This window comes from Cinclus cinclus, chromosome 28 (assembly GCF_963662255.1).
Source record: "Cinclus cinclus chromosome 28, bCinCin1.1, whole genome shotgun sequence".
Lineage (NCBI taxonomy): Eukaryota > Metazoa > Chordata > Aves > Passeriformes > Cinclidae > Cinclus > Cinclus cinclus.
The window spans coordinates 5,193,409-5,218,035 of NC_085073.1; the positions used below are offsets into that span (position 1 = coordinate 5,193,409).

A 24,627-nucleotide genomic window follows, 5' to 3' on the forward strand; every position below is an offset into this window, starting at 1 on the left:
AAGGCAGAATTCCTTCATACCCACTCTGCATCCCATGGCCTGATTAGTCAGAAATGACCATAATTAGGGATTCAGCACAGAAAGAAAAGTTGCCTTCCAGTTCCCCAGCCCTGCTGAGCTGCACGGGGACCTGCAGACTCTAAAACTGGAACAACAGAAGTAATTCCAGCTGATGCAAGTCAAATAAGATTCCCCATCTGTCAAGATCAAACAGCTGAACAGTAATTCGTCACAAATGTTAACTGGATGCTGTACAATCTCCACTGAAGGTACATTCCACCAGGATTAATCAGATCTTCTTTTAGACATAACTATCAGGGAAGCAAACAGACATATGCTCCCTTTTGTAATCAAGTGCCATTACTACAAACACTATCACAGACACTAATAAAATATGTCTCAAACTACCCCATAATCTCTGCTGCATGCAGGAACAATATAGCATCCCCCAGCAGAACAATATTGGAACAAAATATGTGAGAGAAAAGAGTGCAATAAAGCCTCTGAGTTCTGCTTTATTACAAAAAATTAAAGGTATCAAAAGAAGGAATCTTCTGTGAGACAGAGAAGAATCAGCCCGCAAAATAAGCAGTAAAAAAAATATTGGTGTGTATTTTTAAGGTGAATGACTGCCAAGATGGACTTGAACACACAGATATGGTTTGAGAGGAAGGTTGCCTGCCCATGGCAGGGGATGGGAACTGGATGAGCTTTAAGGTCCTTCCAACCCAAACCTTCCTGGGATTCCTGATATCCTTGCACAGAGAAAGATAAAAACGGGAGTGACAGGATACAAACGTGCCAAGAAGGAACTCAACTACAGCCACACACACTGCTGAGTCTGTCAGGACCCAAAGGCCCTGGGGAAGGTGAAACACTCACTAGCATGAACCTGCAGGCAGCATTTGGCACAGGAGATCAAGGGACTGGTTCCATCCTCTCCAATGTAGGAGTTTGAAGGAAGGGGCTCGGTGTTCTCTCCACTTGAGGTGAAGCACATCTCTGGGATCAGGGGCTTGCTCCTCTGCCCACACTTGGAGAGGTGCACGAAGGAGGGTGGCTCCCCTGCAGACCCCGGGGCAGCTTCCCTCTCCACCTGTGAGGACTGCAGAGAAAACCCCATCACTGCAACAGCCTGGGCTGGCCATGGCTTCACTTCCCACTCTGAGCACCCCTTTGCTAAAAAATCACTGAGCACCTGGCACCAGGCAGCCAAAAAATGGCCTCAAATGCTCACTTCCACCCCTGCCTTGCTTCTCCTCCTCCTCCTCAGGCATCAACTGGGATCTGTGATTTGTTGTGAAAGCTCCTAGAAGCATTAGAATAATGAGCAGCTTTTCCGGTTTTTCTTTTGCAAAAATCTAAATTCCTAAATTGCAGCTGAAAACACCAAGGAAAAATAAAAAGGAAAATATTACTAAAAGCAAGACCTTCCCTCCCCCCTCTCCCATCCCTTTGGCATCTTTCCCTACTTTTCCTGCAAGAAGTTCTCCTGAAGAACATTTCAAGGTTTTTGGTAGCAGACAGAGTGCTCAGCTGCACCCAGTTTTCCTCACAGCAGCCAGCAATCAGAACAGATATTTTATTTTCAGTCCATATAATAAATCAAGAGATTTTATTGAAGGGGGAGGTGGGTTCTGCTTTCCTCAGGAAAAGCTTCCAACACAGCTCCAGGTATCTAAGGCACGAACTCCTGGTGGGCACACAAAGCCAGATTTGGCTTTATGTGAGAACAAATCAATGCACAACTGCACAAATAACTAATTCATCTGATGAATTTTGCCTTTCCGCTCATAACATCTCCCAAAGCATATTGGTAGTTTCCAAAAAAAGGTGATGGATGTGCTTACTCAGGAAATTTTTATTTTGTGGCTTGTTTGCATAAATTCAGCAACTCAGGCCTGTATGGAAACAGGAGCCTGGTGTGACTTTTCTCTGCATGGAACAGTGTTTGCAAAACTCCTTCAGTGTGATTTCAAAATGAACACTGGGCAAGCCAGAGCAGCCAGGAAAGATAACAAAAAAGGCTCCAACCACTGCCAAATCCAAACACATTTCTTTGGTGTGCAAATTTGTATGGGTTTGTCTCTATCAGAAATGTCTGCATCTTAATTTATCCATCTGAGCACTGCCAGAGGTTTGGATGAGATATTAGGGAAAAATCTCTTCAGGGAAGGTGTGGACAGGCAGTGGCACAGGATGCAGAGAGAACTGGTGGGGTCACCATCCCAAAAAACACGTGGATACAAAACACAGGGGTACAGACTGGGGGATGTGGCTTCAGGGTGAACACAGTGCTGGGGGATTCACAGCTGGACTTGATCCTAGAGGACTTTTCCAACCTTAATGATTCCCTGGCTCTGTGATGAGGAGTTACCTGGTTATAGGGATAAAAGAGGGTGCAGACAGCACAGTATGGATCACTCAGGGCAGCAGCTGCATTGAACTTCCTTTCAGCTGGAAAATTAAGTGCTTTGTTCTTCCACTGGAAGGAAAGTAAAGATTTCAAAGCCTCTGGATCACTCATATCTTCCTCTCCAGAAAATGGAAACATTTCTAGAATGAAAAGGAAAAAAAACATATCCCAAAACAATGGGCAGTCAGTAAAGGCAAAAGAGTTTATGGTTAGAAAAGGCAAAAGGAGCAAGGGTGAGTTGCACAGCTCAGGTCTCAGCAACACAAGAAGCACAATAAATAAAAACACTCAACTTCTCCATGGGCTCTCGTATGCCTATGCCCCAAACACCTCCTTAAATGGCCAGAATCTCCCCTCTGGGGACAGGATACACAAGAGAGGACAGCACTGACCTGAAGGAACTGGCCATGAGGAAGGAGAGAATGGAGATTTACTGCCTTTGGAACTGCCTCTCCTTTCCAGCTGTGAAACCTTCACCATCATTTTAATGAAGATTTCATCTAAACTTCAGTAGGTTCAAAACTCAGGATGCCAGTGCAAGGAAATGAGTCTTTCCTGTCCCCAGCAGGGAGCTGCATGCTCTGGGAGCTGTGCATTGCATGCAGCTGGTGCTGCTGTGCCAGGCCAGCTCCCAGGTCCCACCCAACCCTCCCAAGGTACATCCCAGAGCTGTCCTGCACACACAGACTCTGCCTGGGGCTCAGTGCTCTGGCCCAGCCATTCCCACACCTCTGAACCTTCCATTTGCATTCCCCACCATCCCTCTCTATGCCAGAGCTCTGTCAGGGACTGCTCCTGCTAATTAGTTTCTTAATTCTTTATTTTATAAACCTTTAAAATGTCCTTGGCATTTCACAATTAAACCATTTCAAATCCATTTGTGGCAGTCTGGGGGTCCAAGTTTCTTACCCTTCCTTATGAAGGAGTTTTGAATCACTGTAAGTGTTAAAGAAATTTTCCACACAAGGCTGAGTGTAAATCACTGCCTGCATCACCAATCTGCAAAGTTTCCAAAAAGAAGAGGGAACTCAAAACCATCTTGGAAGAACATTATCCCCAGAGCTCAGCACATTAAACTAAATTGTTCACTGCTTCACTGTTAATTACTGGAAATAAGCAGTTTATGTTCTACTCTACAAGTCTAAGTCTCCTTCCCAGTTCTCCCTCCCTTTGAAGATTTCCTGACTCTTGGGTCACCTGAAAGCATAAAAGGAACTTGGAGTAAAATGTTAATAGCTGAGTTTACATCTCAGATTTTAAATGTTACCCATATTTGTCAGACAATGTGGAAATTTTACTGTGTTTAATGAACCTCTTTTTTGAGGTGATGAATGCTGGCTGTGTGTCTCTGTCACATTTCATATGAGGGTTACTTCCTAAAAAGTGTCTTATCTTGTTTATTTTTAAGACATGAATCAAAACCCACTCTTCTCCAAATTTCAGTCGAGGCACATCAGGTGACAGGCCAGGATTTCTGATACCAGAGAAATCAGTGAAAGCAGCAGCCTAATCCAGAGTGACAGAGAGAAAGAAGAAAGGGAATGACTGTGGTGTGCTGTCACCTTGGCTCCTCCCAGCATGGATCCAGGGGGACACAAAGCATTCAGGATGGCTCCCACATTGCAAACTATTTGTCTGGGCTGAACCTTTGTGTAACATGTGCACTCCCTTAATTTACATGCTCACTGCTCCTCCTGCAGCCTGCAGATCATCCTTGCACATCATTCCCTGAAAAAGCCCAGGGTGCAGGGAGCTGCCTTTTTTCCCTGGTGGGGAGGGAAGAATCTGTTTGATCAGCAGAGCTGCAAATCAGTCCCCAGGAAATGCCAGCTTCCACAAGAGCTGCTCCTGCTCCACCAGCCAAGTCCCCAAACACCATCCAGCAAGTCAAAGCAGTGAGAAGAATTTGCCTAATGAGGATCCTCCAGCACAGAGCTGGTTCCAAGGTCTCACACCAAAACAAGGTAAGTCTCAGCTGCATCTGCACACTTCACTCCATGTTACACACTTGGAAAGGAGCTCTGTGTGCTCAGGAGAAGCCCTTCCTGCAGGAGGCTGCTCTAAAATCAATGCATGCATTCCTGAAGGAGAGTGAACAGGGAAGATGTTGTCCTTTGGAATGAGGAGCTGTGAGCAGCGACTGCCAGCTACACCCATGTGCCCAACCCAGCACAAAAAAGCTCTTTACTGGGGGCCTGTCCATATTCTGAGTAGCGTGGGAAAGGCCCCAAATTACACCACAAAACAGAGTGAGAGGTAAGAACATTTTCTTTCTCCTTGGTCCAGACTCTTGGGGACTGGAATGTGGGAAAAGAAAAATCAATGATGTACAGTCAAACACTGAAAAACATTTTCATTCTCATTTCTGCATCTGCCAAGGAAAGTTGGACCCCAACACAGACGTGAATTAGGAGCCAAACAAAAGGTTAGAACTGGCTTTGCTCACACACAGGAGGGCAGACCTGCCTCCAAGGGGAACAGATCCCATCCCACTGCAGTATCCAAGACAGAGCTTTGCCTTTAAGATATTATTTTCTGCAAACTCTTTTTTCCCTTTGCCCAAAACGCTGCCTCATCCTGCAGCCAGCAAAATATTTTTCTTGAGTGAAAAAAGGGTGGGAGGTGACAAGTGACACCTCCCACGGAAGAGTTTTGTTTCCAGCTGGGTTATCAAAACGGGAACACACTGCATTTCCTACCAGCTACGTCTAACACAGAGTTTCAGGCCACCCAGTTTTGCCAAAGGCTTCAGCAGTTCCCTGGCTCAGACAGGACATCCCCACGTGCCTGGTGCTGCTCACTCACCCTCGTCGCTCGAGGTCTCCTGTTTGACCACGGACAGCGGGGAGCGCGTCGGGGGCTTGCCCAGCGGGTGCCGCCGGCTCTTCTTGATCTCCATCTTCATCTTGGAGAAGGCAGAAGCAGCCTGGAAGGAAGCACAACAAGCTGGATGAGCACCCCAAAGGAGGGAACAGGACAAGAGAGGCAGAGCCCCTGTCAGAGGGTTCTTGGATTCACACGGCAAACTTTCCTCTGCCTTTTGGCTGAACCACTGAGGCCTTCCGAGCCAACTCCTGGAGCAGATAAAAGCCAACACTAACTCTTAAGAAGTTGGGCAAACTACAGAGCTTCCTTTAAATGGGGACAGCCTCAGAACACCTACAAGCTGCCAATTCCACCGGCTCATGAAAGGTCCGCTCAATCACACAGGCGGCCGGGGACCCCACGGAAACCGTGAGCCACGGAATCCCAGACAGGTCTGGCTTGGAAGGGACCCAAAAGCAAATGCAGCTCCAGCCCTGCCCCAGGCCAGACCGCCACCCTCCAGAGCGGGCTGAGCACCCACCCAGCCCGGTCCTGGAGCCCTCCTCACCCCGGCCCGTGGCCACTGACCTCGGTGGCCAGCCGGGCGTGCTCGGCCTCGGCGCCGTCCTGGTCCTTGGCGGGGCCCGGCTCTCGCCAGCCCAGCCCCTTCTGCGTGGCGAACTGCTCGAAGGCCTGCTGGCAGGACATGTGCTCCTTGTCAAACACCACCTTCTTGCTGCGGGGCACCACGTACAGCATGGGGATGATGGGCCGAGGCTTGAAGTCCTCCTCCTCGGCCGGCGCCTCCGAGGGCTGCACCACGTTCAGGGGGGCCGGGGGTCGGCCCTGCCCCATGGCCGGGGTCGGGGAGGGTCCCTGAGGCCGAGCCGGGCCCGGCCCGGCCTCGGGGGGCTGCTGTGGGGGCGGCACGGGGGGCTGGGGGTGGAACGGCTGCTGCTTCTTCTTCCTCTCGCCCTTGGCCTTCGGGGGCCGCGGCCGGGCCTTGCACTCCCCTGCTGGAGACAAAAGTGACACTGAGCCCATGGCACAGCTCCTGGGAATCCAGCACTTCTGTCCCTGCACACAGCCCAGGGCTGGGGTAACATGGAATTACTGTTTTCTGTCCTCACCCAGAGCCCAGGGCTGGGGTAACATGGAATTACTGTTTGCTGTCCTCACCCAGAGCCCAGGGCTGGGGTAACATGGAATTACTGTTTGCTGTCCTTACCCAGAGCCCAGGGCTGAGCTGGCATGGAATTTTTGTTTTCTGTCCTTTCTCAGTGCTAGGCTAGCACGTTCCACCATGGAATTCTTGCTTTCCAATGGACACTCTGACAGCTGCACACACTCAGCTGTGCCTCAGCACTGACCTAAAGAAGCCACTTCAGAAAGAAAATACCTGTGTCATTTCTATGGACTATTAAGTTCCTGACTGGAGCACAAAGGCTGCTAAAAGCAACATTTCCTGGAGGGAAAATATCTAAATCCCTAGGAAACAGGACAGCGTGCCAAAAAAACTGTAATATGTCACATTAGCCATAACTGTGTGTTTCGAGTCCTTTGTCCTCCAAAGTCTGGGGCACAAAAACACCCACTGGGGTGCAGGAATGAAATATTTTTGTACCAATCATAAAATAAGTATTTTAAACATTTTTTTATCTTTATGCCTTCCTTTTCTAATATATGTTTTTTTCTGTAAATTCATAATGGGCATATTATGCTATATATGAAAAATGTGTATATAAATAAAGACATACATCAAGAGGCATGCTCAGATTTTGTTTGTTGATAAGGAGATGCAATCAAAGAGTTCGGAGACCCCCATTCTGTATCTGTAATTTGCTGCTCCCTGTGTTTGCAAGCCCAGCTCTTTTCTGGGTATTACTGTGTTTCAAATCACCCAACAGCCCTAGGAAATGAAGAGCTAACAAAGACACCTGGATCATTATTACCCAAAGATTTCTGCTATCAAGCTTTCTTTAAAAATGCTTTTAAGGCATAAATCAGGTGCAGCACGGAGCTCAGCTGGATCCTGAGATATCCTTTACTCACAGCCATGTCCTTGTTTCTCCCAGCTCACTGCCACTCGTTTATCTGCTCAGCCCTCATGGATGTGACAGCACTTCTTGAGCAGATAAACATCTCAGTATTGTCACCAGAGGCACTACTGGCCTGTCAAAGGCTTCCCCACCTCTCTTCCCTGGGAAGGGATCCACACACTCCCATTTTACAGCAGTGATTAAAATTCCTGCTCTCCACTGAGGGGAAGTCTCCAGGCTGGGATGATCAGGGACAGCCTGCTCCCCCAGGGAAGAAGTTTCACCAACCCCAACCCACCCAGACCCCTCCACTTCGGGCTACACCGAACCTGACCAGCCCAATCCATGAATGGAAAATCAGAATAACCATCACAAAACAGAGGTTTCTGCATGAAGAAGAGTGAATAATCCCACAACAGGATAAAGTGCCAAAACTCCTGCTGAAATCCCCTAGGGATCACCTTAACCCCAACATTTCCCAGAAGTCTGATCACTTTATTTACACTAACTTATAAGAATGTGAATAAGTCCAGCTCAAATAATTATAGTTGTACTCGTGTAGGCAGTCCCTCACATAAACTGGTTTGTTCTATCACAGAGAAAGGAATATTGAATTTCCTTAGAGAAACAAACATATTGAATGAAAGGCAAATTGGATTTCTTCCCAGTTGCACAAAACCAGATCATATTTAGTCTCTATACACTCCAAGAATTCTCTCCCCAGCAGCACCACAACTGCCATTCACCAGCTTTATTGACTTCTAAAGGGTAATTTGACAGCAGCTGGCACAGAGAACTGTGCTTCAAAGTTTTTGCATTGAGATGAACAAACGAGTTCGCAAGTGAATCCGTGGAATCAGAAGCCAGGAAAAAGGAAGGCAAAATTCCAAGAGCCTATCCTGAACAGTCCCAGGAAGGAAAAGGAAGTGAAGGCACACATGCAGAGGTGGGTTAAGAGAGGAATGTCTGTCTGTCTGTCCTTCCACAGGAGGGTGGCAGCTGCAGGTAGGACACGAGGAACACGAGTGGCAGGGCTGTGCTGCCTGCCCAGGGACAACCTGAATCCTCAACACAGCTCAGGCAACTGGGGAGCAGCTGAGGGAGCTGAGGAAGGGCCTCAGGAGGAGAAAAGGGGGCTCAGAAGGAGAAAAGGGGGCTCAGGGGGGCCCTTGTGGCTCTGTACAACCGCCTGACAGGAGGGAACAGCCTCCCATTGCAGCAGGGGAGGGTCAGGCTGGACACCAGCAGGAATTCCTTCCTGGACAGGAATGAGAGAGGCCTGGGAGGGGCTGCCCAGGGGGGTTTGGAGCCCCCAGCCCTGGAGCTGGCACTCAGGCTGGCAGTTCCCTGCGCGGGCACAGCCCCACAGGGAAGAGCTGCTGGCTCCCAGGAGCATTCCTGCTGTAAGGGCAAAGCCCCAGCACTCTCCTTCCACACGTCCCAAGACAACCTGCTAAGAATTCTAAATATATTAATAGCAACATAATAAATTATGAATATAAAGCTGAGTCATAAAAACAAAAAAGTAAACACCATAAGGGATCTGGGTCAGAAATCCTGAAAACCTCGAGTTATAAATACTCAGCTTGTCCAAATAACCAACAAAGCACAAGACCTACTTTGGAACCATGACTACTTCGAAATCTCATTCTTTCTCCTTCTCAAGGTCATCTCTTCTGGTGTAACAGAAAATGAAGTCAAATTAAAACCAGGGGAATAAAGAAAGGAAGTGCAGGAGGCGGGGGGAGCAGAATTGCCACAAGCAGAGCCATCCAAACAGATGCTGTTTTCTTCTTCAAGATGAAGCCCTAAGACACTGGTGAGAGGCAATGCAGACAGCAGGATGTGGAAAACTAGAGGAGCCATTGGGATTTAATTGCTGTACTGCAGTAGGAAAGCTGAATATTCACGAGCAGCCACACCAAGCTGGAGTTTGCTCCAGTGGCACTTCTGCAATGGTGCTGAAAATAAGCTTTTCCCTCCTAAGCCAACAGTTACAGAGCTCTTAAGAAGTAGTGGAAGTGTATGATTTGGAAGCCATTCAGCTAGAACACAGTTTTTATTATTTCTTGGCCATTCTAATGATCTCAGAACTGTCCTTGTCACTTATCTCTCGTCTCCAAAGAAAAATCAGCATTTTCGGGCCATTTATTACAAGCATCAAGTGTTAAACATGTAGGAGAGCTAAGAGCAGACAATTTAACACACTGCTGATGCTCTCAAGCTTAGGGCAATAGAAATTAAGTATCTGCACTGTGCAACAATGGTTCTCCAACTCCTTATTTCCCACAAAAAGAGAAAATACACTGTCTAGCTGAAAGACTCTGAACAAAGCCCTCAATTCTCTTCCCAGAGCTCCCACAGATTTCCTTTATGATCATTATCGAGGTTCTCTAAACAGTTTGCAGCATCAGTTTCTCCAAACACCAAACAAATAATGGATATATACAATAGATGTAAATTAATTCCCTGTAAGCAGTGCTGGAGAAGCCTCCAAGAGGGAGTGGGTGTTTCACAGACACAAAAACTACTAAACCACACACTAGGGGAAAAAAATCAGCTTTTTCCCAGCAAGAGCTCCAACCATTTCTACACAGCCAAGGAAAAGGTGCCACAGGAAGAGTCCCCTGCACAAAGGGTGTGGGACTGGATGTGCAGAAGGAATCCCCAAGGACTGGGAGGTGTCATGGCCTGGCTTTATTGTCAGTGAAGGTTTTACATTTCATGCAGAGGAAGCTGAAAAGCTTCCCTGCTCCAGCTAAACTTGAAGAAACCCAAGTGGGACTCGTGCAGCAGCTGTGGATCCCACCCAAACTGAGGCTCCCTGGATTCAGTCTCTGAAAAATGGGAACAAAGGGAGGAGAAGAGGAAAGATGAATTGCACAAGGCAGTGCACAAATCATTCTTTTTCAAAGCAGGACACAAAAATACATCTATTTGTTTCTCTATGAAATAATTTAAAATACTCCTCACATAATATATATTTTTACAATCCTGTAATAGTTTGGACCTATAGAATTTTCAAGCCCTGCCAAAAAAGCTATTTGGAATGAATCCTTAAAGAGAGGGAAAAATCAATTGCTGTTGTGAATGATGACATATTTCAGTGAGCAGAGATTTAATATTGGGGAAAACTCTGCTGATATTTCAACAGAAATAAACAGCTGCAGACAAGTTATTCACAGAGGTGTTTTGGAGCTCTGCTCTGGCCTCACCTTCTCCCTCCATCCCTTTGCTTCTCTCCTCTTCCTCCAGATCCGGCCCCCTTTTCAGCTCCTCTTTTACTTTCACATCTTCCAAGGCAGTTTCAATAGCCATGACATCCCCAAGAGACTTCTGATCCTCTGTTTTGTGTCTTCTGGGTTGACTCCTTTTTCTGTGAGACCTGAAATACAGAAGTGTGATTTGACATGAAAGAACAGCCTTCAAAATAGAAAACCATCACTGGCTTAAAAAGCTGAATACAAAATAAAAGGATCTTCTTTGGAGAGAAAACACAAGGTAGCTAAAACAGCTACAGGGCAAAAGAGATATCTGAAAGGGAACAGATGAACCCTGCATAACACAACATTTAAGACCCATTCACAGCAGCCATTAATTGTCTGGGTTTCCTGAAGAGCTTCTTCCTACCATTACTAATGTAAGCTTACAAGCTGCAGTTAAAGTGATTTTAATTGTGGTTTCCATCTATTTTGCTTGTATTTCAAAATACAGATGAAAATTTGTTTAAATCTCTCTTTCATCCTCTGCTTCCATTCCATTATTTCTTTTCATTCTGGCCGTGCCTCCCTTTGGCAAACTGCTGGAAGTCTGCAAAACATCATCTTCCAGCTCTGAGACACTACCCAGCACTGCCAGTTCCCAAAAACACACCATAATGAATGCTCAGAGCAAAATCAATAGGCAGTCTATGATTTTTCAGCAGTAAATTCAGAAGGTCCAAGGCCTTAAAGAAATCTAACTAAAAAATATGCATATTAATAAGAACAGACAAATACTAATGAGGCAGTAGCAATGCTGCTCATTCTTTTTAAAGTCAGTGTCACTAAGGCAAAGATTACAGGAGCTGCAACGCAAAGAGAAATGGAAATTCCAAAGTCAGAACAAGATTTTTGGGTTGGGAACTGTAGGAAGCCAAGTACCCTCACAGACACTCCCCACTGTTCAAGAGGGACAGGGAGGGAAAAAATGGAAGAACAAGAGCCAGAAACTTGTAAGTCAAGACAAACGCTGTTTAATAGGTGAAGGAAAGAATAAAACTAAGAAAGAAAGAAGCCCAGGAAATCCACTCACCACCTCCCCAGGCAGAGCAATGCCCAGCCAGCCCTCAAAAACAGCACCTCAGAAATCAGTTCTTATTGCTGCCCGTAACATTTTATGGCACAGAATTTCCCCTTGGCCACTCAGGGCCAGCTGGGTCCCCTCCCCAGCTCCCTCCCAGCCCCAGGGTGCCACTGGGCCACACTGGGACAAGACAAAGCCTTGGCACTGGGCAAGAAACAGCCAAAACTTCTGAGCCTTATGAGAACTGGTGCAGTAATCCCAGTACCTCCATCCCAGCCAGCCTCAGCACAGGGTTTTACAGAATCTGTAGAATTATTCCTTGAATTTCAGGTTTAAATCCAACAAGCTCTCCTTTTCCAGAAGGACTGATTCAGAAACTTGTGATTTTTACCCCATTTTTAGCATTTAGGCACTTCTTCTTCGGTTGAAAGCATCATTTTCCTTATGGCCTCACATCCACCATCTTGTGACAAAGACTAAAACACTCTTTGCTCATCAGTCCCAAAGTCTAGAAAAGCTAAAAAGCAGCTCCCCATCCTCAGAGCCCAGAAAACTCAGCTGCTAATTAGATTTGGAGCACGACACAGTTAAGAGCCCTTAATCAGCCTTTAAACTGACAAAGGAGGGAGAAAAAAATTCAACCTGAGATGAACGATGAATAGAAAAGCAAGCTGATCCATATGCACAGGGACCTCTAATTGCCAGCCTCTGAGCAGATGGTGGCCCTCCAAGAAGAGCTGGTGCCTTCACACCTGCAGGACAGCCATTAGCAGGAACAGGGGCTGAACCCAGAAGGATCAGCTCTGCTCCTCACCCATATTCCAAGAACACACCACCTTCCCTGGGAGGGGAACGTGGGGTGGGAGGTGAGGATAAAGCTGTAAGACTTTGCCACTGCAGCTGGAACATTCCAGAACTGAAGGAGGAGTAGAGTCAAGTGTTACAAGCTGGTTTTAGCAAAGTGTGTTTTATTCCTGTGATGTGGAAATGCCAGGCAAAAATTACAGCACAGAGCTTTGTGCTCACAGGAGAGAAAAAAAGACCTGTTTTGCAGTGTTCTTCTCACTCAGGGGCTGTGGGGGAGAGAGGCAGAAAGCTCAGCATTTAAAGAAAGTACTTCCAGAACTACAGGCTGAAGGCTGAGCACTTCCAGAAGTGAAGCTGTTCTGTGTCTGACAGAATTCACACATCAGAAATGGGCTGGTGGGGACTGGACTAAAACAGTCTCTTGCTGAAGCCAAAAAGTAAACAAAGTTGGGTTTTTTAAGGTAACCAAGTCTGACTGACCTTAGAGAAGAAATAACACCTCTCTGCAGAGTTTAAAAGCTCCATTTTTCCAAGAGAGCTGACAAAAAAGCAGCGTTTGTACTCTTTGAAGAACAGAACACAAAGTGACTTAAATTAAGTAGCTACAACTGTGAAGGTTTGGGCAGAGGTGAATCCCATCCCTCCATCCTGCTGAGAAAAGTCAGGCTTCAAGTAAAATGATGTCTTGGAAAGGCATAAGCACAGGAGAAAGTACTGCTAAGGAGTATTGAACAGCTTCAAAACTGCTCCAGGATAATGCTGGGATAATCCAGGAAACACTGAACAGATAAGCAAAAAAGGTACCTGGATCTTTTGCAATAGGCTCAGGCTGAGAGAGAGGCTTCTCTGCTGGGTAATAGGCTCAGGGAGGGAAAATAATCCTTGGTGTTCATACAGTACCTTCCACTGTGCAAACATCAGCTGCATCAGGAACCCTGAACAGTCACAAAAATGCAGCAGCACTTTTATCAGTGCCCAGTTCACTTTCCCCACACATCCCTGCCAGCCCAGGAGAGCAACTCAAGAGTGAAAACCAGAAGAGCCATGAGAGAGCTGAGGTTCTCCAGTGATGGAAGAGATCATAGAAATCCAAAGCAAGATGAAACCTGAGGAACCTCAAGGTGAGAAGATTTCCTGGGGGCTTTCACAAAACTCAGTAACAGAGGAAAAGAGTCCCAGAGTTGCTATTTTAAGACACTTGCCAGGAGAAAGAATGAAAGGATTGAAGTTGCTGAGGGAAGTCACAAGTCACATACCGGTGTTTGTTGTCCTCTTCCTCATCTCCTATCCTATAAAGCAAGATTCCAACAGGAAAAGGTTAGCATGCCAAATCTTCAATTCAAGCATGCTGTAACACACAAAAATCACAGACTTGTAGAAAATTAATACAAAGATCAAAGGAAGCACAGAAAGGCATGCATAAAATCCCCTTTGCAACTGATGGGCTTTTTTTAACTCCTGCTTTCTGATCAGTGAAGCTCCAAATGTTCACTATAGATTTTTTGGTCTTCCAGGATAAGAGATGAGATGTGAGGGGGCACAGAGTGTCCCACTTTGAAAAACATGTGCTTTTAAAACATGGGGAAGGAAACAGGACCGTGAGGGACACATTACCTCAGACAAATGGCAGAGGAAAAGAACATAGGAAGAAAAGAGAACTGCAGCATTTCCAGAGGCAGCAGCTGAGCTGCAGTGCAGGGCTCAGCCTCAAGCCCTGCCTCTCTTTACCTGCGCAGCATTTTGGCCTTCAGCTCTGCCTTGGTCTCGTTCCAGGCGTCCAGCTCGGGGCTGCTCAGGGCCGTGGGCTTCATGTGGTCCAGGACAGCTATGTCCTTGCCCTGCTTCCAGAGCTCGTAGCGCTCGGGCTGCAGCACCCTGACAAACACATCCATGGAGATCTTCACCATGTCCTTACGGCACGTGCACTGCAAGAGAGCCAAACAGGTCACTGCAAGAGAGCCCAAACATCCCTGCAAGAGAGCCCAAACATCCCTGCAAGAGAGCCCAAACATCCCTGCAAGAGACCCCACACATCACTGCAAGAGAGCCAAACAGGTCACTGCAAGAGAGCCCAAACATCCCTGCAAGAGAGCCCAAACATCCCTGCAAGAGAGCCCAAACATCCCTGCAAGAGACCCCACACATCACTGCAAGAGAGCCAAACAGGTCACTGCAAGAGAACCCACACATTCCTGCAATAGATCCCAAACATCCCTGCAAGAGAGTCCAAACATCACTGCAAGAGACCCCACACAGGTCACACAGGGACTGTCCTGCCCCAGAGGAGCCAGCTCTGCCCACAGCTGCCTGCAGAGGGTTTCTGGAAGGGGTCAGTGCTGGCAATGCCTCGGCTCTACCTGCTCCTGGAAAACCCAACACTCTCCAGGGCTTGTGGAAAACTCTGTTCCCAAGGACTTTGTTCTCCCTCTAAGCCCCTCACCAAGGCAGAGCTTCCAGGACTGGCACTGCTTGAGCCCTGTGCATTAGGCACAATTACAGTGTGAGGTCCAGCCCAGCTCAGAGCTGCCCTCAAGCCCATGTTCCCTCTATGTCAGCCTCTCTCTGGCAGAGTTTCCCAGGCTGAAATTGTATTATTGGTACCACTTCATAACTGAGAAAAGCCTGACAGGAACCAAAGCATGACCTAGAGCACAGGGCAGTTAAACTCCGTAATGATACATCCTGACATGGCACAGCAATCCTGCACAGCAGGGAAGAAATAAAAAACCTGCAGTAACTACAACCTGCATCCAAAGCATTAAGTGGGAGAAAATGTGCTTTATTCATTTCAGTGGCATATGCTCATTAGAAGTAACCTGGAGTTACACCCCTGCCAGGGCACAGAGAGCACTCCCAGGTGGTTTTTCTTGGATGCATCCCTTTGCTGTGATGAACCAACAGCCTGAGTGCAGCAAGGGGACTCACCCTGGGCACTGACATCAGCCCTAAAGAGTCAGCCTTTTAAACTCCATCCAAAGAAGGCAGAGGATGGAAAAGGACCCAAAAACCCCCCAGTGCCTCTGGGGGCTGCAGCCACAGCTCTCCCGGGGGTTCTGCTCTAAGGTGCAAAGCCCTGCTTGCACTAAATTGCTTTTCAGCTCCAAGCTGAAGTAATTGGAGCCACTTTGCAGGACTGGTCTGGGGCTTTCTTCCACCCTTCCTCCATACCTTTTCAAAACCACTCTATCCATTCTTTTGGCAGAAATGCCTGAAATTAAACCTGCTTCTCCCCGTTCTCCCTTCCCTTTTCACCACCATCACTAAATAATTCATGGTCATAGTTGAGAATTCACTGAGAGGGAGAGACAAGATTCCTTCTGCACAGTTCTCCACCATCCCACATCCTCCAGCTCCTGTTTCTCATTGTGCAGGGACTGGGGAAGTGTTGGTGACCCAGTGTGTGAGTGGGAAGGACATTTGTGGACAGGCACTTTCAGGAAAACTCCATTTAATGAAACACGGCTGAGGCCAGCAAGGCTGGGAATGCAATTTGGCCACTGCAGGGCAGGAACACAGATGGCACCCAAGGTTCCAACCCCAGCCCAGGCAGGAGCTTCCCACAGCACCTCCAGCAACCCTGGCCTGAGGGATTGGACAGATTTTGCCTAAGAAAGTTTAAAAGCCCTTGTGCTGAGCTACAGAGAGGAGCACAGAAGAGCATCCCCAGCACAGCTCTGGGCATTGACCCCCTCAGAGGCTGAAAATGGCTTAGAAGGGGAATTGTGTTTGCTGATACTGACCTGGACCCAAGAGGTGCAGCACTGACACATCCACACCTTCAAATCTGCCAGCAAAGTCCGAGGCACTCGGGGCCAGAGGTGTCCAGAGCAGCTCCCAAGCAGAGGCAGCAGCTCCAGAGCCTCCCCCAGCTGCAGCCCCGGGCACAGCTCTGGGGATTCTGCTGGGCTGGACTCAGCACTGGCACCGTGGCCTCCACATCCCACAGCAGCCAAGCTCCTTTCTGTCCACAAATCTACCATGATGTATGTTTATATTTCAATTTTAATTTAATTCTATTGCTTTCACACCAGCCAGCATGAATAATTTACAAAGCCTCCTTCCTCTGGGGCTCCTTCCGGACCATGCAGTGATATTTTCTCAGCTGCAGTTGTGTCACAGCCACGTTCCCAGCATGGCCAGGACTCTTCTGCACAGCCTCCCCTCAGACAGCAGTGAGATCCTGCTGATGCTTCCAACACAGCTGGAAAAGGGAATGTTCTTGTGTGTGGGAGAGAGCTGCAGAGGGAGAATGGGGAGCACCAGGAGGAGAGGGAGGGTGCAGATGGGTCAGAAATTGCCTTGGCAATGAATTCCCTGCCCTGCTCCATTCCAGCAGGACAAAAGCAGCAGGGCTGTTCCCTGGCAATTGTCTCCAGTCCCACACCCTGCCTTCCCCTTCCACATACACAGAGCTGTATTTCTTTCAAACCTTTTCACTGTGGTCATAAGCATGTCTTTCCTAAAAGACATTATGCCTACACCCCCCATCTCTGTCCATCCCTACCCCAATTTCTGGAGAATCTATCCTCCCAAATTCCCTCAAATTCTAACACTTTTATATTCCACTATTATTAAACTGTATAGAAAAAAAAATAAAAATGAGCCAGTCAACACTAAAACATCACCACTAAGGAGAGACACGAAACCTCATTTCCTTTACGTGAGACCAAACTGAACCACAAAGCTCCAGTTTGGGAATTCACAGAATTCCTGTGGATCACCAGCCCTGAGAAGGATTTCAGGGTGACAAGATCACCCAAAGCACAGGACTGAATGGCAACACAAGCATTTTGTGCAAATGACAGCAGAGAGATTCCAGGAGCTCTGAGATCTCATGCAGCACCTTCCCCTGTCCCCCATCCCTGCCAGGCTGGCAGCCAGAGTCCACCCCTGGGACAGCAGGGCTGGCAGAGCCACAGATCAAACAACTGAATAAACAACACAAGATTCATAACTGGGATCTCCTAGGACCCACTGCGAGTCCTGAGAAGGGGAGTGGAGCAAAACCAAACCAAAAATCAACAGCTTTAGGGTCAGTTCTTTGCCTTTGGTTACAGGGGAGCAACAAGAGAGGAGCTTCCATATTCACCAAATCTGCAGGAACTTCACTTATTCCATGTTCTGAAAGCTTTTCCCAGCCTCACTTCTCCTTTTCCATAAGTTAATGGCTTTATTAACTACAAGCATATGGAAAAATACTGTTAGGAAATGCACAATTAAACTTTTTTTCCAGCCTAAAACCCCAACATTCTTCCTTTCCTCATTATTTTATTATCTGCAACCCTAATTTGGAGCCTGTGGTAAAATATGAGACCACAGCAGGAGCCCTGTCCCATCAATTCTAACTCCAAGACTGACAGGGGGGAATTTGTGGCTATTGAATGTACAACCATTATCTCCTTTGCAATATTTTTTAACATAAAAACACAAATAAGTCTATATAAAATAACAGTCAAATAAAATGACTGTCTCCTTGAAGTCATAAAATCAAATAATTTATGGAAAAATGCAGACTCACTCAACTTCAACCTTCAGAAACAGTTTTGTGAGGATATTTCCTTCAATTCCCAACTATTAACACTGAACTGAACCTCAGCAGTTCCATCACATAGGAAAGGTTAATGGAAAATAAACCTTTTCCTTATGCAGAAATAGTCACCAAAATTACATATTTCAAGTGGCACCTCTGGTTTTCATGGAAAAAAACCCTCATATTCAGATGAAAGCACTTGCTAAGACTCAGCTGAGCCTCCCACTTGGCCTTAATGGAAATTTATCCATCACAAAACCCAACGTGCTCGAAATTGAAGTTCTTTCACCTTTTCAATGCCAGACCAAAATCTTTGCTTAAAGCTTTTCTACCTGCCTTTCCATAACAGTGAAGCCTAGTACAGGTTCCTGGGAAGGTGAGGTGCTTCTGTGAGAGAGCAGCAGAGGAATTTTGGCTGTCAGAGAACAGACAAACCCCAAAGCCTCTCCCTGGACATTGCCAGGACAAAGCAGAGAGTTCCAACAGGCCCCCAGTATAACCAGTGCTCCTGAGCAGCAGCAATCCAGGTTGTTCCCATATTCCAGATGTGCTATTGGAATCAAACAGGACAGAAAAAGTCAGTTTGGGGCTCCAGTTTCCTTTTCCTTCCACTCAGCTCCTGGAAGATGAATGGCAGCAGTTCTGAGAGTGAGTGAGGAGTTAAACTTGGAGGAGGAGGAGGAGGAAAGGCCCAAAGTGCAGAGTTTGTGTTTAATGGTTGGTGGTTGGAAGCTTGTGGGAAAAAAGATGAGCCTTGACCCCCCGTTTGCAGAGTAATTACCAGCATCAACAACAAACCAGTTCATTAGGAAACCCACTGGAAACTCTTCCCAGAGCTTCATAAACAAAACAATTAGCAAAGATTTCCATGGACTCCCCCTGTCCCTGGCTGCAGGGCACGATTCCTCCCTGCCTGCTCCCAAAATGCTCCCTGAGGACTCCTGGGGTGCAGGAGTCACCCCGGTCCCTCTCAGACACAGAATTTCTGTGTGATAGAAATGCCCTGGGACTGGTCCCAGCCCAACACCCAGAAGCACCTGGTGGTACCAGTCCAGCCACAGGGACATTCAGCCACCCCATCCAGCAGCACCCAGCACTGGAATCCTGGAAATGAAATCCTGGAAACCAATCCAGGGATTGGTTCTGCTCACCCAACTTCCTTCTCTAACAAAAACTGTGCCAAGAACCTCAGGAAAGGAGCACAGAAAGGAGCTGATAAAACAAAGCTTCCAGACAGTTTCCAAAAAACTACACCATCCCCTTCCCACCTCAGCACAAAAAAAAAAAGCTGTAAAAGTTCCTTTTCCTTGCACAGAATGAAGAGCAGGGCATTAGGGGTGTTTACAAATAATACAAGAAAATAAGTATGAAGAAAGGTGGAAGAATTTGTACAAGAGCAACTTTGAATCTGTCTGATGAAAATAAACCATGGAAATGTTACTCCATAATAGATTTCTTTAATGTATTCTAAGCTTAAAAGGTCTAATTAGAATAAAAGAGCAATTTTGAATGTCTGACAAAAATAAACTATGGAAATGCTATTTAATAATAGATTTTTTTGTGTGTTCTAAGCTTAAAAGGTCTAATTAGAGTCAGTTGAGGCATAGACACAAAGTAATGCAAAAATACAATTCTGATTTGCCTGATTTCAGGGACCAATTTTGCAGTATCACCAAACAGGTTTCTGCAAAATCTTCACAATCTTTATTTTCTTGGGAATATAGATATATTGAAGGGAAAAAATCTACTAAAATGTGAATAGTAAGAAGAAAGCTTCAATTTTACCTAGAAAATTACATGCTAGACAACATTAAATCACAGATATTCCAAATGTAAATTTGAGATTATTTCTGTATTATACATATGGTACACAAAAAAAATGAGGGAGCAGAAGGTTTAGAAGCAACAAACCATGCAAAGGATCTTAGGCTGGGATCCAAACATTCCCCTCTGTTGGCAGAGCAGGAAAATCCAAAGGGAAGAGTTTTCTTTGTGCCCCCTTCCCCGGAGCAGAGGGCTCTGCAGGGAGCACTGGAATGAGTTTATTGCAGAGCCCAAAATGCAGAGTTTGGGCAGGAAGGGCAGCCTGACCCCTGTGATGCTGGGAGAGAGAATTCCAGCAGTTTGTCTGGAGTAAACAGGAGATAAAGGGAGGTGTGGAAGTGGCAGCCAGCAGGAGCCCAGACCTTCTCCAGGAGTGGCTGCCCTTAACTGAAAGGAAAGTGCAGAAATTGTTCCCCTCCCATCCACTTCTTTTCAGTCCATTTTGCCAAAGAAATAGAAAAGCTGAGCTGGGATTTGAATTTCTGCTAAAACTCTACACTCTGAAAGGGACTCTGAACAGCAGGAGGCTCACAGGACACCAACTACAGCTACAGGGAGGGCACTTTGCTGAAACCCCTGGTTTGAAAGGGTTGTCTGGGCAAAGACACAGCTGTTAGAACCTTCTGGTGGAGGCATCCAAAGGTTTTCAGAAACAAGAAACCAGGAATGCAGGCAGGAACTGCAGCCTCATGGTGCAAAATAAAAAGAAATTTTAAAAAAAAGATGGCAAGGAATGAAAATTGTAATTTCCTGCCTTTCACTCAGCAGCTTTTTTTTTCTGTTTGGTGGTTGAATAAAGTGACAAATGGAAGACAAATGACTGAGGAACTCCAGCTACAGAGAACAAAGGGAAATATTTCTCCCTAATTTCTAAGCTCTGCCTATGCAGGCAAACATTAACTGTACTATATACAAATAAACCCATCCCTCCTCAGCCCTACCATTGGATCAGGAATGCTGATGCTGAAGTCCACAGTAAATATTTGGATTCCAGCTGACTCTGAACCATTGTGCCAGGATCTCCAGAGCTGTGAGAACCCCTGGGAACTCCTCTCCCCTGGCACTGTTCTTGCTGTGCCCTGTGCCAGTGCCACCCACGTCAGTCCCAGGACTGCAGCTCCCCAGGAGCATCCCCTGCCCTGCAGAGGGGCTGGCATGTTGGCATGACCCCAGCATCCTTGGGGACAGCACAGGATTGTCCCTGGCAGCCCCAGGAGCAGCTGGAGATCTCTCCCATCCCTGAACAAGGATCTGCTGCTCTGCTTTCCCCAGGATCAGGTGAAGAGGAAAGCTGAGGGTGGTTCAAAGTCACCTTGGCTGGGAGGGAGGAGCAGGAGGCTCCTCCAGGACAGATGGAGACTTTTATATCAGCAATAAATGGGAGAACAGTTAAAAACTGCTCTTTCCAGCACTTCTGGGCACAATGTCCAGCTGGAGGGGACACATCCACCCTCCCAGTGGGGCAGCACCACAGAAGTAATGCATTAATTAACAATTAATTAATGAAGGAGGAGGTCAGACCCTTCCTCTGCATCTGACCCTTGCTGAGAGCACACAAAAGCCAGTCCTGAAGATTCCTGCCCCTTGGAACTGGCCTGTCACAAACCACAGCCAGCACTGGGGCTGGAGGAGCAATTCACAGGAGGATCAGAAAATCAGACCCAGGAAAAAGCCCCTCTTCTGACTAAAAACCCCAAAGAGAGAAAGGCTCCAAAACCTCACACCAGGTTCTCAAAAAGCTTTGAACCAAACATGACTGCTTAGATTATTCACTTGGTATTCACCAAACCAATTTCCACTGGAGCTTTTAAGGATCTATCCATCCTGGTTACTAATTTATATATCCAAGTGGATTTACCCACTGATAGTTTCCCACACTATTCTGCAGCCATGGCTTTGTTTGTTTTTGTTTTTTTTTTGCTAATCATGACACTTGTTCTACAATTAGAGCAGGAGCAGTGTCTCAAAAGCAGATCCTTACACTCCAGGCTGGTAATTCTGTATTTTCTACAGCCCAGGCAGGTTCTCTGTGGGATGCAGAACATTGCACCCATCTGGCAGGTAATTAGCACAGCTCTGCTCTCCGAGGTGAGCCATTACCTTGCACTGCACCATGACACACTGCTCTCAGCAGAGCAGGATCCACATCTCCTCCCCAGGATCATGTCCAGGAGAACATTACAACTAATGTTAATTACAAACCCTGCCTTGTCCCCGTTCTCCTGAGTGCTGGCAGGACAAGAGAGCTGTGCTGGCAGCCCAAGGAAAGGAGAGAATCACCCCCAGGAGCTGGGTCACTGCAGGAGGAGCAGGTGCCTGCAGAGCTTTGCCCAGCTCAGACTTCCCAAGAACTTTCATAACAGAGTACATTGTAAGAAAAAAAATACCCAAACCTGCCTGCATGTGAGCAAAGATAATCTAATTGTGCCTGGGAGCACATAAACCAATAAAGTCATTTCTGAAATACAGGAAAGCTGTAGTAGTTAACTAAAAATCACATACTCAGGAATTGTGGAATGGTGTGGGTTGGGAGGGACCTTAAATCTCATCTCATGCCACCCCTGCCATGGGCAGGGACACCTCCCACCATCCCAGGGTGCTCCAAGCCTCATCCAGCCTGGGCTTGGACACTTCCAGGGATACAGTGACAGCCACAGCTTCCCTGGGAATTCCAATCCAAGCCTCCCCACCCTCTCAGGGAGGAATTTCCTCCTGATTTCTCTCAGGAATTCTCTCCCCACATAGGTGCAGGCAGCTCAGGGAGATTTAAACCAAGCTTTGCCCTCCCAGTGTAACAAACTCCCCCTCATCTGGGACCCCCAATCAGGCATGCCAGGGTTAATTAACACATGCTTTAGAGCAGTATTAACCAGGAAGCTCAGACCAGACAAGTGCCACGGAGTGCAATGGGAATAAATTGGGCATCTCCTTCCACACTTCCACTTTGTGTCCCCAGATCTGCTCCAGCTCTGCTGCTGCTTGTTCAGTAATTTCATGCTACGCTGCTTAACAATGTAAGCATGGAGGCTCCATCTAAAACTGCACTTCCCAAATGTCACTTGTTTGTGAACACATGGCTGAACCCAAAATTGCTTTTAATATTCGAGTGGTGCCTGCTGGCTCTGTTGTAGTTAAGGGTCTGTCTGAATTTCCATGATAAACCCCATTTTCTGGGGTGTAATACCATGACCACTCACGACACAAAAACCTGCTTTACAAGGTCACAGCAGACAAACACCATTTTTTACATTTTTAAACCAAGGTTGCTTGGCTATTTTTGAGATTCAGACACTTGACACTGATTTGAAGTCTCTTACAGCTTAAGGTTTTTCTTACCATCCCTTTAACTCCAGAACAAATCCAAATGTCTGACCCATCCCTGGAAGTGTCCAAGGCCAGGCTGGACGGGGCTTGGAGCAAGCTGGCATAGTGGGAGGTGTCCCTGCCCATGGCAGAACCTCCCAGATTCTCCTGAATGAGCTTTGCTGGTCAGTTATTCTGCAGACTTTAAAACCAGGAGAGCACGAGTACAGTCACAAACCAAAGCACACCAGGAATCTGCCCTAAGGAGAAATAATTTAACTCTCCAAACTTAAATGAGTGCACAGATTAGAGGAATTCAGGTATTTTCAGACTGTTATTACCACAGTGTTATTAAAGCTTAAAAGTATTTCCAGCTTATTCCTTCCCCTCCAGTGTGTACCTAATGAGTTGTGTTCAGTGACATCAGACACCTTACTCACTGTGAAACACAGTTTGGATGCACCAGGAAACTAATTCCAACTTACCAACCCCAAAACAAGTTGTTCACAAGGTGAAATGTAGCACCTGAGAAAGTCATCACTCCTACACCCTCCGAGTAAAACAAATTATCAGGAGGCAAAAGCAGCACTGTGGGACAGTGAGAGAGCACACCCCAAGGCAGAGGTGTTTCCCATGCAGTCCTGGGGAACAAGGACAGGTCAGAGCCCCGTGCCATGCCCTGGGTGTCACCAGGGCTGGCTGTCCCAGCCCAGCTGAGCCCACCTGTGTTGCCATTTTCCCGTAGTCGATCCAGCGCAGGGTGGCAAAGTTGGTGGACTCTGCACAGTTGAAGCCGTGGTTGAAGCCAGCGTGGTAACCATAAGGAAATGTGATCATAAACTCTCCAGCTTCCTGGGTGATCTGAAAAACAAAGGAAGAAGGAGGGGAGGAACCCCACAGGTCACTTAATGCAGCAGCTTGAGAACAGAGACCATTAAAAATCCCCACTGCTGACATCTCTTCCCACTGCAGGGTTGGCTGAGCAGTCACTGCCAGCTGTTGGCTGAGCCTGGAACATTCCTGGTGAACTGCAGCAACACTCCAGGATTTCTCTTAAGGGAAAAACTCAGAACAGTGGAGGGAAGGGGTCTCATGATCTGAAGTATTTACACCTGCAGGCTCCAGTTACAAAAAAGGTCTCAGGCCGCAGCATTCCAAGAGATCAACAGATCTTTGATGTGACCACTTTGGCTCATGGCAGTTCCAAACCTTCACTCCCACCCCCATGCCAGAGCCCTGGATTTCCCTCCTAACAGTCCTTCTGAAGCACCTCCTGCCCTTCCCTGTGGTTAATTCCCCACTCATATTTATCAGCCTCACTCACATCTGTTCACCCAAAAATCAAACACCTGAAAAACTCCAGCCCAGCTTTTGTCTGCTTTGGGAACTGGCCAGAGCAGCTGTGGCTGCCCCATCCCTGGGAGTGTCCAGGCTGGGCTGGGACCACCCTGGGACAGTGGGAGATGTCTCTGCCCATGGCAGGGGTGGCACTGGATAGGCTTTAATGTCCCTTTCAACACAAACCATCCTGTGACTCGACTTTAATAAAATTAAAACAACAAAAAGCATTACAGACATTATTAATAAGGGTTGAACTCTACGGATCACAGCTAGAACCA

The 24,627-nt window shown here is 47.0% G+C and overlaps 1 protein-coding gene across 3 annotated transcripts in view; it reads right to left on the reverse strand.

Moving 5' to 3' along the window:
- Positions 1-24,627, reverse strand: part of KDM4B (lysine demethylase 4B) — a 70,487-nt gene that overhangs the window by 13,611 nt on the left and 32,249 nt on the right. The window contains exons 8-15 of one of the 3 annotated variants that reach the window (XM_062510255.1): positions 23,732-23,869; positions 14,080-14,276; positions 13,608-13,640; positions 10,476-10,645; positions 5,810-6,234; positions 5,222-5,342; positions 2,378-2,556; positions 883-1,105 (exon numbers count right to left, since the gene is read on the reverse strand). In XM_062510255.1, coding sequence (XP_062366239.1) covers positions 883-1,105; positions 2,378-2,556; positions 5,222-5,342; positions 5,810-6,234; positions 10,476-10,645; positions 13,608-13,640; positions 14,080-14,276; positions 23,732-23,869 — 1,486 coding nt within the window. Of the gene's footprint in view, positions 1-882; positions 1,106-2,377; positions 2,557-5,221; positions 5,343-5,809; positions 6,604-10,475; positions 10,646-13,607; positions 13,641-14,079; positions 14,277-23,731; positions 23,870-24,627 lie in introns of those variants that run through there. The other 2 variants (XM_062510254.1, XM_062510256.1) reach the window with 2 other exon arrangements.